General features: G+C 34.8%; 1 protein-coding gene across 2 annotated transcripts in view; it reads left to right on the forward strand.

Annotated features, from left to right (window-relative positions):
- LOC137628983 (uncharacterized) overlaps positions 1–5,989 on the forward strand; it is a 17,642-nt gene extending 11,653 nt beyond the window's left edge. For both annotated transcript variants that reach the window (XM_068360238.1, XM_068360239.1), the window contains 3 exons: positions 2,146–2,324; positions 2,782–3,929; positions 4,363–5,989. In XM_068360238.1, coding sequence (XP_068216339.1) covers positions 2,146–2,324; positions 2,782–3,929; positions 4,363–5,126 — 2,091 coding nt within the window. In that variant the 3' untranslated portion in view covers positions 5,127–5,989. The remainder of the gene's footprint in view (positions 1–2,145; positions 2,325–2,781; positions 3,930–4,362) is intronic.
- The last annotated feature ends 7,096 nt before the right edge of the window (positions 5,990–13,085 follow it).

A 13,085-nucleotide genomic window follows, 5' to 3' on the forward strand; every position in this document is an offset into this window, starting at 1 on the left:
ATATATATATATATATATATATATGTGTGTGTGTGTGCGTTTGTGCATGTGGGGTTATATATATATATATATATATATATATATATATATATATATATATATATATATATATATACAGATATGTAAATATTTGTATGGGTGTTAGAATATGTGTAAATGCACAGACACACACACAAATATACACGGACATATATATATATATATATATATATATATATATATATATATATATATATATATTGTTGTTGTTATAAATAAATAAATATATATATATATACACATATGTACAGTATATATAAATCATTTTATACATACATACACATGTATACACACACACACACACACACACACACACATATATATATATATATATATATATATATATATATATATATATATATATAACAACAACAACAGCAGCAGCAGCAGCAACAACAACAAATGCAACCGTTTCTAGTCCATTGTAGAACAAAAACCTCAGACATGGCCTTAGGCATGTCTGGGAATAGGAAATTGAGAGAAATGTCTAACATAAGACAATAGAAGGCTCATGGGATGCCTACATAGGTTATGGCACAAGCTGAAAAGAATCTTTTCCATAATTGCCCCGTGGACAAATAGCTATTGAATAGTTACATCGACTATTCATTCAATATGTGCAAGTGTAATGGGTAGTATGCTTAATATTGTCAGCAGTGTGAGGAAAGAGGAGAATGTGTATAGAAGGATCCAATGTCACAGTCTTAGACGTGCAATAACTCTGGAATGATCTCGACCATGGCTGGTGTTTTGCTCAAATGTTATCCTCTGATGTATATTTCTGCGTGTATTTATGAACACAAAAACATACATCGCATGATATTTTAGAATGACAACTTTAATGATGTTTTTATAAATTTTGATTTATGTGATCCCAATGGTCTGGTATTACTTTATACAGTTTCTGGGATTACTTCTTCGGCTTTAGGGTTTAGGTTCTTATTCCCTCACCATACTATTAAATATTCATATTTTTTCATCTCTTAATGAACTTACCTCTTTGTTTTAGCGTATGAGAAAATTAACAGCTCAGAGACTGTAATTTTCTCAGGTGGTTTAAATCATCATCTGTGTAAGAATATAATGATTCGACAAAATCTAATCTGTTGTTATGAAGAAGAATGCGAGAAAAGAAAAGGAATACTTCATTTGTTTTTGTCATGCTCGCACATAGTTGCAATAATTTAGCTGATAAGGATAAATAGCCTTTAATTATTAGACAGATAAAGAGATAGAGAGACAGGGGCATGTTTTGAGGAACGGTAGATGCCTAATCTAAAGTGTTCTGAGGGTACCAGCACGGTCCACATATTCAGTTGTAGAAAAATGTTTACAAAACCATCTACTTATGTTTGAAAAGTAGATAAGCTACAGTAGCGCCAGGCATAATACAGTACCACGTTGTCGGTTTTTGTATGATGAAATAAGTCTTCGCTTACTTAGATATTTATTATTCGTTTTTAATACATATTATTAAGTTTGTTTCTTCATATAGTATTCCATAACTAATCTGGTCTGCTTCTAACCTGAAAGAATATTCATAATTAGCACTGAATTTCACATTCCACATTCGTCACCGATTTCATACTTCGTTGTATTGAAACATTACAATTTATTCGTATAAACATTGCAGGTTAATGCTGATGTACGAAATAAGAATTATATTCTATCTTTGAGGTAGTCTATATAGGAATCAATACTTTATAACATTTGCTTCACTGCTTACAATTAATTTTAAAACATGCTCTTTCAATGAAATTCAGCCAGCTGTTGAGATACTACCGCTAAAGAGTATTACTGGCCAGACAGCACTACATTGGATCCTTCTCCCTGGTTACGGTTCACTTTCTCTTTGCCTACACATATACCGAATAGTCTGGCCTATTCTTTACAGATTCTCCTCTTTCCTCATACACCTGACAATACTCACATTGTCAGCTTAGCAAGTAATAATAATAATAATAATAATAATGATAATAATAATAATAATAATCTGATATAATATCACTTTCAATATACGTAGCGTTCAGAATGTTATGATTGTTTTCCAAGAATTCCTGAGATTGGCTTTTAAAACAATCTTCTCTCCTTTTCAACCAACACCAGGTGATGGTTGGGGATATAGCTCAACTTGTCTTCTGGGATAGCATGCTGAGCTCAGAAGAAGTGCGTGCGCTATCTTCTTGCCACAACATCGGTAAACTGGAATTCTTTCACTCAGATCTGGCGACATTTGAGAACTATGGTGCGCAAGAACAATGGAAAGACATGGCAGCGCTTTGTAGGTATGTTTGCAGGAAAACTGCAACACAGTAGTTTTCCCTCTTGAAATAAAACGACATCGAGCTAAAACATTTCCTGTAGCCATTAAATTATAGTGAACGAATTTGCCACCAACCTTTAGAAACAGCTAATCACTAAGAAGCAAAACTTGCATCTGCTGAGTCAAAGTCAAATATTTTTTTTGAAAATTTATGTGGGATTTTATTTTTACAATTAGAAATTATGGTATTATCCCATTTGTAGATTTAATAGAGTAAGAAGTAGAAGTGTATTTCTTAGGGATCCTAGTGTACGATATCCAGAATACACACTAACAAATTAAAGACCTGTGTAAATAATCCTGTTTACTTAGTTTATTCATGTGTGATTTTTACAAGGTATGTATTTGTGTATGATTTTTTTTGACAAGTAAGAGAAAATTTATTCAATTCAACTCAAAGCGATGTTTGACTTCAACAGGAAAACCGACAAGTATTTCATCATACTACCAGAACAACGTACGTTCCAAGGGGCAATTGAGATCTGCAAACGTCTGAATCTTTCGGTTGCTGTTCCTCTGGACGAAGAGGAAAATCGCGCTCTTACGCGTGACCTTCTGGTCTTTGAAGACGCCTGCGCCTCAGGAAATGACTTGAAACTCTGGCTGGGTCTAACGGATGAATGTGACGAAGATCTCTGGCGAGACGTGTCCACGAATGAAGTACCTTCATACTTAAATTTTGCCTTGCCTTTTCCGTCAGGAAGCAATTCTTATAACTGCGCAGTCCTCACCGCAAAGGGTCATTATAACGACGAGAGCTGCGCCAAAGTGTCTAAGAATTGTGTAGCTTGCCAGGCAAACAGGAGTAATTTTCTGCGTCTAAGGGGATTGTGTTTTGAGTCTGAACTACAGTCGAGATTTCGTGTCGACGGTTATCTCAACAATCGACCAACTTTTCTGGGCTATTACGATCTAGCTATAGTATGGGACAATGTTTCTATAAGCTGGAAGTTAAAGAGTGCCATAGAACAAATAACATACCTGGAGATGGTTACTACATCTGCAAGGCAATATCCTCTGGGACAGAATTCCTGGGTGGTTGAGAATGAAATATGTGGCAAGGCGAAAGGCCAATTGTTAGAACTCAGTTTATCCCCTTGTTTAGAGGATAAGTTCATGTGCAAAAACGGGGACTGTATTGCACACGAAGTGCGCTGCAACCTTCGGACAGACTGCGTCGACGGAAGTGGCGAATTAGGATGCAACAGGATTCTGGTCGATAGCAGGTATCAGAAGAGCGTTCCTCCAACAGGTCCCGGAGGGGGCCCTCTTATGTTAGCCCCTAAGATCCAGATGATTCACGTTACTAATGTCGATGACATGAACATGGCAGTCACCTTAGAATTCTGGGTCAAGCTGACTTGGATCGATCAAAGAGTGACCCTAAAACATTTGAAAAAAAGTGGAAAAGGAACCATCGTAACCAGTGAAGAGGCTGATAGTATCTGGACGCCTACATACAAACTGTTAAATTTAGAAAATGGCAGAAAAGAGCTTTTGGAGAGCCACTTGATTATTTCTACTGCAAACAATGCCACAGAAGTTGACTTTAACGGTCTTGACATGGGTAAGTAATAGGAGTAGAGTAGAGTCTGATTTAAAAAAAAAATCTTAAAAGATATATAGGAAAAAAATGTGTGTTAGTTGCTTTGAATACAACTGCATAAGATATCTTTGAAAACATATGCATGAAAGGAAAGTTTTGGAATGTCTGAAGGAGAAATGATGATATGACAGCTAAAGGAGAATAAGGTACTTTTAGTAACTGCGTGTACATTTTGATAACAAATGTTATGATAATTATAAATCTTAATGGACGAAGTATTATTTTCCAAAATCCATTATACATCAGTATGTTTGTTTCTTGGAGATATCTTGATGATAAGACTATCATTTGTATGTTTTTAAAAAGGTACCACCATATCTCATTTAGTAATATTTGAATGTGTTAACATAATCTGGCCATGCCTTCAATAAATTCATATTTTTTTTTCTTGCAGATCTGACGTACCCAGGGTCTGAAAATGCTTTTACAATAACTGATCATTATACTGCAAGATTTGTTTGTGAATTCAAGCTGTTTGGGTATCCCTTTGACATCCAGAAATGCTCCATTACTCTTCAATTGGCAGCTGTTTATGGGGAATACGTTGGCTTTTCACCCGTAGGAGCCTCATTCCAGTACAATGGAGCTGAGCAACTCAACTTGTATTTGGTGACAGATGTTTCAGGACGAGTCTTCAACGACAACACTCAGATGGAGCTAGTTTTCAAATTAAAACGTCGACCCGGTTACATCTTGCTAACGGCGTTCGTTCCCGCGACCTTGCTTCTCCTCGTCAGTTGGGCAACGCTTTTCATACAGCTGGACCAACTTCCCGTCAGAGCATCCATGTCTCTGACTTCTCTTCTTGTTCTTTATACTCTATTTTCTAACACGAGCAGATCCCTGCCAATAACATCAGAAATCAAACTCTTAGACTTCTGGTTCTTCTTCATCATTTTCGTTCTGTTCATTAACATTGTACTCCATATATTTGTCAGAGATGATTCATCCTCCAATGTTCACCCGATTGATAAAGAAATTGCTTTCCAGAACGGCAAGGGCAACGCTGTCAGAGAATTAGCCCCAATTCATCATCGCCTTCCTTCTAGAGTCCTGGTAATATACAGAACTATAATCCTTCCAGTTGCCCTGACAATATTCAACTTAATCTTCTGGACAATATTGGGTGTTGTGCGGTATAACTTAACGATGAATTAGGGTTAATCAGACTGGTCCTTTAAGCCATCGTGAAAATACAGATTGTATGGTGCCGTAACAGTTAAACAGGAGAAAAAATATTCCCGTTTTGTACTAATTACAAATTGTAGTGTATTTTTTTTTTTTTACCTATGCCAAGGAGGTTATCCGATCAAGTCTGTTTATTCATTTTTCTGTCTGTGGACAGGATTACGTCAAAGCTACACGACGGATTTTGACGAAATTTCCTCCAAAGATAGGCCATGCTCTTGCCACTCCTATTTGGATTATGTCACATTAAATTCAAACTTCTTGTATAAACTTTGATCCTGTTTCATGATTTTACATAAGAAAATCTAGAAATATAAGTTGTAATTAACAGAGAAGACAAAATAAGAAGACTCAAGCTTCACATATATCTTTCAGCAGGATAAGCATCCCCTTTAAAATGTCTCTCAAGGAGTAAATAATTTAAACTAATTGATTTTAGAGCTCTTTTCCCGTTCTTCTTTACTTAGCCAACTTGAGATTAGATCATTTCTAAAATGGTTCGACGCAAACTAGAACCACGTCCATTTTACTTCAAAAATCTAACTGTATTTTAAGAAAACTGATTTACTGTCTCTGAAGAATTAACTAATTCTTCTAACCTTATAGTTTTGAGAAATCTATAAATAACTCTAATATAGCTTATTATTTACTAACAATGGAAGCGTTATTTAAGCGTAAAATCAAATAAAAATGAAAATGTTTGAGGTTTACTGTTAAAATGTTTACTATTTAATGTGTCATATGTTCAGGATCTATTTATTCTGAAATACTTAACTCCTATCACTTTACAAATCCAGGGATTACAATCATAATATATTGATGTAGTTCTCTCTATAGTCAATTCTTTTTAGTGAGGCAGATTTGCACCGACTCGCAGCGGTGCCCTTTTAACTCGGAAAAGTTTCCTGATCGCTGATTGGTTGGACAAGCTAATTCTAACTAATCAGAGAGCAGGAAACTTTTCCGAGCTAAAAGGGCACCGCTGCGAGTCGGTGCAAATGCGCCTCATTAAAAAAAATTGAGTATAGGACAGTGAATGTAAATTTTGTGTATTAGATTCATATACACGCTCAACTTTTTTATTTATAAAACTTGATTTTTGCATGATATATTTATTTGGAGTAGTGTATAATGAACAATTGTTACATGTAAGTAGTATATGTATAAAGTATTGCTTTTTGTACATATAAATGTAAACAGTGCAATGTTAATCGTCTCCATGTTGTTTTAAAAATCTATGATAGAGATAACCCAAGAACATTAGTATGAAAAGGATTGTATTAATACTTGTTCAGAATTGGCGCACTATCATGATTCTGCGTTCTTTAAGAATAAAAAGAACGACTAAAGGAGTTATTTGCACAGTTAGTTTTATGTTGTTTTTTTTTTTTTTTTATTATTCGTCACTTTGTATATTAATTTTGGTAAGGAAGGTTTTAGGAATTTTGTTTTTCAAATAAAGATAGTACGTTTCCAGTAATTCAACTGAAGACGTAAATACGAGTTTCAAGTTACAAGAGTAAAAGTTGAATGTACTGTTTATTATTATTATTATTATTATTATTATTATTATTATTATTATTATTTGCTAAGCTACAACCCAAGTTGGAAAAGCAGGATGATTCAAGTCCAGGGGCTCAACCAGGAAAAATGGCCCAGTGAGGAAAGGAAACAAGGAAAAATAGATTATTTTAAGAACAGTAACAACATTAAAATAAATATCTCCTATGTAAACTTTAACAAAACAAGGGGAAGAATAAGACAGAATAGTGTGCCCGAGTATACATTCAAGCAAGATTAAGCTTCAGATGATAATGGAAACAAATGAATTAGTGGGTAATGGAATAAACTGACTAAAAAACTGTGTCTAATTATGATGGATGATGCAAAGAGAAGGAATAGCTGGTGTGTGGAATATGAAAATCTATAATCCAAAAAGAAATCCAGTGTCTTTGGAAATGCAAGGACTTGCGAGCAAGAACGTCACAAAATCTCAAACAAAATAAAATATGAGCTGGCATGCTTACACAAGTTGGTCTAACAGAGCAGGGAAGAGCGAGTGACACGATAAAAAAGTTAAACCGTTGCAGTGTACGAGTGTGTTTGAAACACATGAGATACAAATGCTTCTAGGTTGGCTGAGATGCCTGGATGATTTATCAATATGGCTTTTGGAAATAATATATTCTAAATTGTACTTGAGAAAAAGGAAAATGAGTTTGTTTAACTATACAACACAAAATAGACCGATGTGCAATTTAATGAATTTCACAGATGAACAATAGCCACATGTATAGTTGATTATCAACTAGCTAATGTGGAAGTGAAATCAGAAGGGAGCTTAGCTTTGGAATTTGAGATTTAAAGATGGTGAAAATGTAATGAACTGAAGTGAGTTTGATAATGGAGAATAACACGAGAAGATGATCTAAGAAAATTGGTCAAGGATTAAAAGTGCTGAAGTGGAAACTGGACTGAGTAGGCCTATAGTCCATTTCTTTTAGCGAGGCATATTTGCACCGACTCGCAGCGGTGCCCTTTTAGCTCGGAAAAGTTTCCTGATCGCTGATCGGTTAGTATTATCTTGTCCAACCAATCAGCGATTAGGAAACTTTTCCGAGCTAAAAGGGCACCGCTGCGAGTCGGTGCAAATATGCCTCGCTAAAAGAAATGGACTTATAATATGCAAAATATAAGGGGACAAAGCAAAACACATGAAGTTTATATCAATTATCTAAACGACATGATAATGAGGGGAATCTTATATATTGCTACCTATATATTACTGCCATGCGTACTTCACGGTGTAAGTTGCCTAGCACAATACTTGGACGATGTGTAGCAAGGAGGTTGAATGGTTTCATTTAACCTCATTGGTGTGTAGTGTGTAGCTGAAAAAAAGTATTATGTGACAAAAGCATTATTCTAATTTATGAAATGTTTTTAATGGAGCTTATTGAATTCCTCTCGGATGTATTTTTTTTTATTATTTTTTTTTTTACAAATGTGCCTCCGAAATAATTAAAGTATTATATCATAAATTCTATGGAAGGATCATTCGCCATTGTTTATAATTATTTCGAATAGTATGGATCGTAATCTAATAAACTCAGAAATCAATGTCATTTGTAATTGGAGTTGATAAATATGTTTTGCCCTAATCAACTGTTGTATGAGGGAAGCAATATAATATTTTCTTTTTTTTTTGTGTGTTCATAAGACTATAGGAAATTATCATATTTAGACTATTTTGTATATACAGTACTTTGCCATACTGTTAACGAGTTGACGCTTCGCTGCCTTCGGAGTTATGTTAACTAAAAAGAAAAAAAAAGAAAAAAAGTTTTTGTGTCTGTATTTATCCTCCATTTCCTTCTTTTATCAAAGTTGTTCTTCATGGGCTTATGAGAATCACTGTAATTGTGTGTGTGTGTGTGTGTGTGTGTGTGTGTGTGTGTGTGTGTGTGTGTGTGTGTGTGTGTGAAAATAGGCATCAACGATAATTTTCATATCCCAATAGACCAACAGTAAAAATATTGTGCGGACAATATAACCTAACGGGCATTCTTTGAAGCAACATCACTGTAGGATATGTTAATATAACTACATTTTACGTAAAACAAAGAAATTATATTGTATTTTGTTAATCCCTAATTCTACTGTATATGTATATATGGATTTTCTAATTGTTATGATGTTTTCCTGTTGAAAAATGACATTTAACTTCAAGCCTTTTTTTACCTTGCTTTGAAAGATATATGAAATAGTTTTCTTTGTTAAATCATAAGTAAGTGTTTCTTATTGAAAATCCGTTGGAGGCTACCTCTAAAATACTGAGAATTTTGTAAAATATTAAGAATACTTGTGGACTACTTTACTACGCGGAAGACTACTTTTCGCCGATGAGTCCAGTGGAAAAACAAGGCGCAGTGATACACAGTAGGTTTCTGTATTCGACAGTGCCAAAACAACAGCTAGGTGCTCTATTTCATTTCCCTAATAACTGTGAGTATATGACATTTATACTCCACTATTGTGTTGATATAGTTAATAAGTATTATGAAATGCTATATGTAAAATAATGTTCGTGTTGCAGATCGTGTAGAAATGATTATAGCTTATTGCTACTTGAGTTGTATTTTCAATATTTACGTTAAATTTACTTTGAAGTTTTCAAGTAAAAGGCATAAGCCTAGTTATGTGGCAAGATTTACGTGACAAGCTTGATTATTATAAAACTTGATATTCGAATATTTACAAATAATGACGCTTTTGAATAAATACTCCATTCTTAATTTAGTATATAATTTGAATGTATATCAAATGTACGCTGGCTTCACGAACTTCTGTTTGGTTGACTGTTGACGATGTCAGTTCCAGGTCGTTTAGTGAGGAAACCAGGCTAGATTACACACACACACACACACACACACACACACACACACATATATATATATATATATATATATATATATATATATATATATATATATATATATATATATATATATAGCTTTTTTAAAGAATTTTAACAGGTTTTCCATGTGGCGGATTGTTTTAAATTATGAAAAGGTAATAGAGGAAAATAATAGCTTTGCATGAATTGACTGTATACGGAGAGCGTGGTATTGTGTGTGTGTATATATATATATATATATATATATATATATATATATATATATATATATATATATATATATGGGATACGACATTTTCGTCTAAAGCACTTTCGTCTAAAGGCACTTTCTTCTAAAGTTACTAGCCATTAGTAGCCATTCTTTTAGGTTAGGTTAGGTTAATAAACCAAAATTATTTTTAACCGAACCAGTCCTTATCCGCAAATCTTTTATGCCAAATTAATAATTAGTTAAAAAAAAAAACTTTTAACACAAAAGTTCCCTTAGACTAAAGTGCTTTTAGGCCAAAGTGCCTTTAGACCAAAGTGTTTTAGACTAAAGTGCCTTTAGACCAAAGTGCTTCTAGGCGAAAGTACTTTAGACGAAAGTGCTTTAGACGAAAAGTCCTAGACCCATATTATATATATATATATATATATATATATATATATATATATATATATATATATATATATATATATATATATATATTCTCCTCCTACACATATTGACGCAAAGGGCCTCGGTTAGATTACGCCAGTCGTCTCTACCTTGAGCTTTTAATTCAATACTTCTTCATTCATCATCTACTTCAAGCGTCATAGTCCTCAGCCATGTAGGCCTGGGTCTTCCAACTGTTCTAGTGCCTTGTACAGGTGTTCCTCACAGGGTTATTCACGCTATGTGACGTTTTCAATTTTCTAGATTTGCACGCTTCCATGCTACATTATAGGCCTATGGATACTGATTATGTTAGGCACTGTACGTACATGGAAAGTTGGTAGCTCTCTTGAAACGCCGGAGTTCTTGAAGAATGGTCATGAACGGAAGACTCGCTGGCTTCTTCCACTTTGCTTTTGTTTGTGAGCTTATTATATAGTGGTAATCGTGGACCTGATGATTTTGAAGGCAATGAGTGAACTGAAAATTCAAAAGTTAATAGCGACAATTGCCTCTCTCTCTCTCTCTCTCTCTCTCTCTCTCTCTCTCTCTCTCTCTCTCTCTCTCTCTCTCTCTCTCTCTCTCTCTCTCTCTCTCTATATATATATATATATATATATATATATATATATATATATATATATATATATATATATAGCCATTTGCATTTATTTTCATCAATTGTGTTAATAGAAAGCCAAATATTTCGGAATAAGGATGACTTCTCCAGTTGACAAAAGATTGTTAATAATGTATTGCAAAATGTGTATATTTCATTCTATCTTGTGGACGGCAGCAATCGTGAATGTATAAAAAAGGCGTCTTATTTCATCGGCTTTGCACTCAGGACCTGGGAAATGTAAAATTTCAGTCCTAAAATTTCTTGTCTTAAAGCCAGGTTGCATTTAGTCATCACTCGGACTATTTACCTCTGTCGGATACGGTTAATTAACTTGAAGTACCTTTCTAAATCTGACAATAATGAAGACAACCGTGAAAAAAAACATGCTTTTGTTGTAACGTTAATAGGTTGATAGGAAAGCAAATCATGATTTAAACTGCCTAAGTATAGGCTAGTTATGGTATGTTAAGGGTGTGAAAGGGTCAACCTTTTATACGAACAACTAAAAACGGCCATCAAAGACCTTGGGATCCCCAAGGATAAGACCAAAGTCCGGTTAAGTCAATGTTGATAAAACGAAATTACACCAATCAACCCGGAGAACCTTGCAAGCAACCACACTGTCTGAAAAATGACTATTACCAAGTCTCTACCTCAAAGCAAGACGAACCACCCCGTCCCATCATAAAAAAAAGACAGTAACGACATGCCATGCACGAAGTCCTTGTTGTCCCAAGCCCTAGTCTGATGTATCTAGCATGTGGCAAGGTATGCAAGTCCAGAATTGATCTGTTGAGTCCACATTACAGAAGGAACATTATATCTGGACCGTGGGCAAACCATACCAATGTCGACAGACGATGGGAGCAGCAACATCATACTTGAGGACTCATCATATACTGGGGAACATCGTCAATGGTAGTGATATACTGCTTTTAGGTTTATGTAAAGCTGAAGTTCCCCCCGCTCCAAACCTTACCCTGTCAACCAGCTTAGGCAAGATTATGGAAGGCTAGGTTAGGATGTATCCCTGTATTTTACTTGTTTTCTTGGAAGGTTTTTAGTGGTTTCCTCTAGTTTAATGTTCATAACAATGCAAGCCAATGATTATCTTATAATTGTTTAAACAATGGTAGCAGAATCCCGCAGACCTATTTTGTAGACTTATAAAAGGATTAGATTAGATATAAAAACTTTTATACCCAAAGAGTAAGGTAGAATTTTTCTTTTCCATTTAAAGTTCACGGACTCTGTAGTTTTCATGTTATAGTAATTTAAAACTGCATTTCATATTTAGTATGTTATATAGTATTAATATTAGGTATTAAGAAATAAAATCTGAAATAGAATATGTTTTCGTTAGCGAAAAAAATTCTTTTAAGGTTACTTGAAGGTTACTGTGTGAAACTAAAATTTTACAAAAAATGTGTAATAAAACAAAATTGATTATAATGATCAATCTTTATTGAACCCATCAATGCATAGTGAACACTGTCACCCAGAAAGCAATACTAAATATGGCAACTATACAAGGCAAGAGAATATCTCTATATATGCGTAAATATCTAGAGGGTATACAAATATTTAAACGTAATAAGCCAGACATGTATCTGGGAAGCTTGCCCTGAGAATCAGGTTCCCCAACGGAATATACATCTTCTCTTGAATTCCTGCAAACAAAAAGGTGAAACATAACGTTGGAAAACAAGACGGAAATTATGAAGAAAAACCACACGTCGATCAACTTCACCCCTGCTGTTGCAGGCAGGGATTGACTCACATTGGCGAAGAGGGTGTAGAGGACCAAGAGGGTTGTCAGGGACATGGGTGCCCTAGCTTTCAGCTCCTCTAGTTGTATGAAGAGCGTAGCCCAACTGACTAAGAGCAACAGCGCCGAAGGCAAGAAGATATTCAACATGGAGATCCCTGGCCGTCGCAGAAGCCGGAATTCCAGTGTGACTCGAGATCCATTTGCATCTAATTTTCCAGCAACATCATCTATAGTGTAGAGGTTTAGCTCTTGCTTTCCGGAGTAAGTGAAGAACGAACCTTTTTCATCCGAGAACTTAACGTAGTCGTCGTTAGATGCCGAGAGATGGACTTCAATCTGGCATCTTTGGGTGTCGAAAGGGTACCTGAAGAGGGTAGATTCACACACGATCCGTGCTGAGTAGTTATGAATGATCCTGAGGCTGTTCGTTGCGGCTGGATATATCAGATCTGTTCAAAGATAATAACATTACTTATGAC

This window comes from Palaemon carinicauda, chromosome 37, assembly GCF_036898095.1.
Source record: "Palaemon carinicauda isolate YSFRI2023 chromosome 37, ASM3689809v2, whole genome shotgun sequence".
In the NCBI taxonomy this organism is placed as follows: domain Eukaryota; kingdom Metazoa; phylum Arthropoda; class Malacostraca; order Decapoda; family Palaemonidae; genus Palaemon; species Palaemon carinicauda.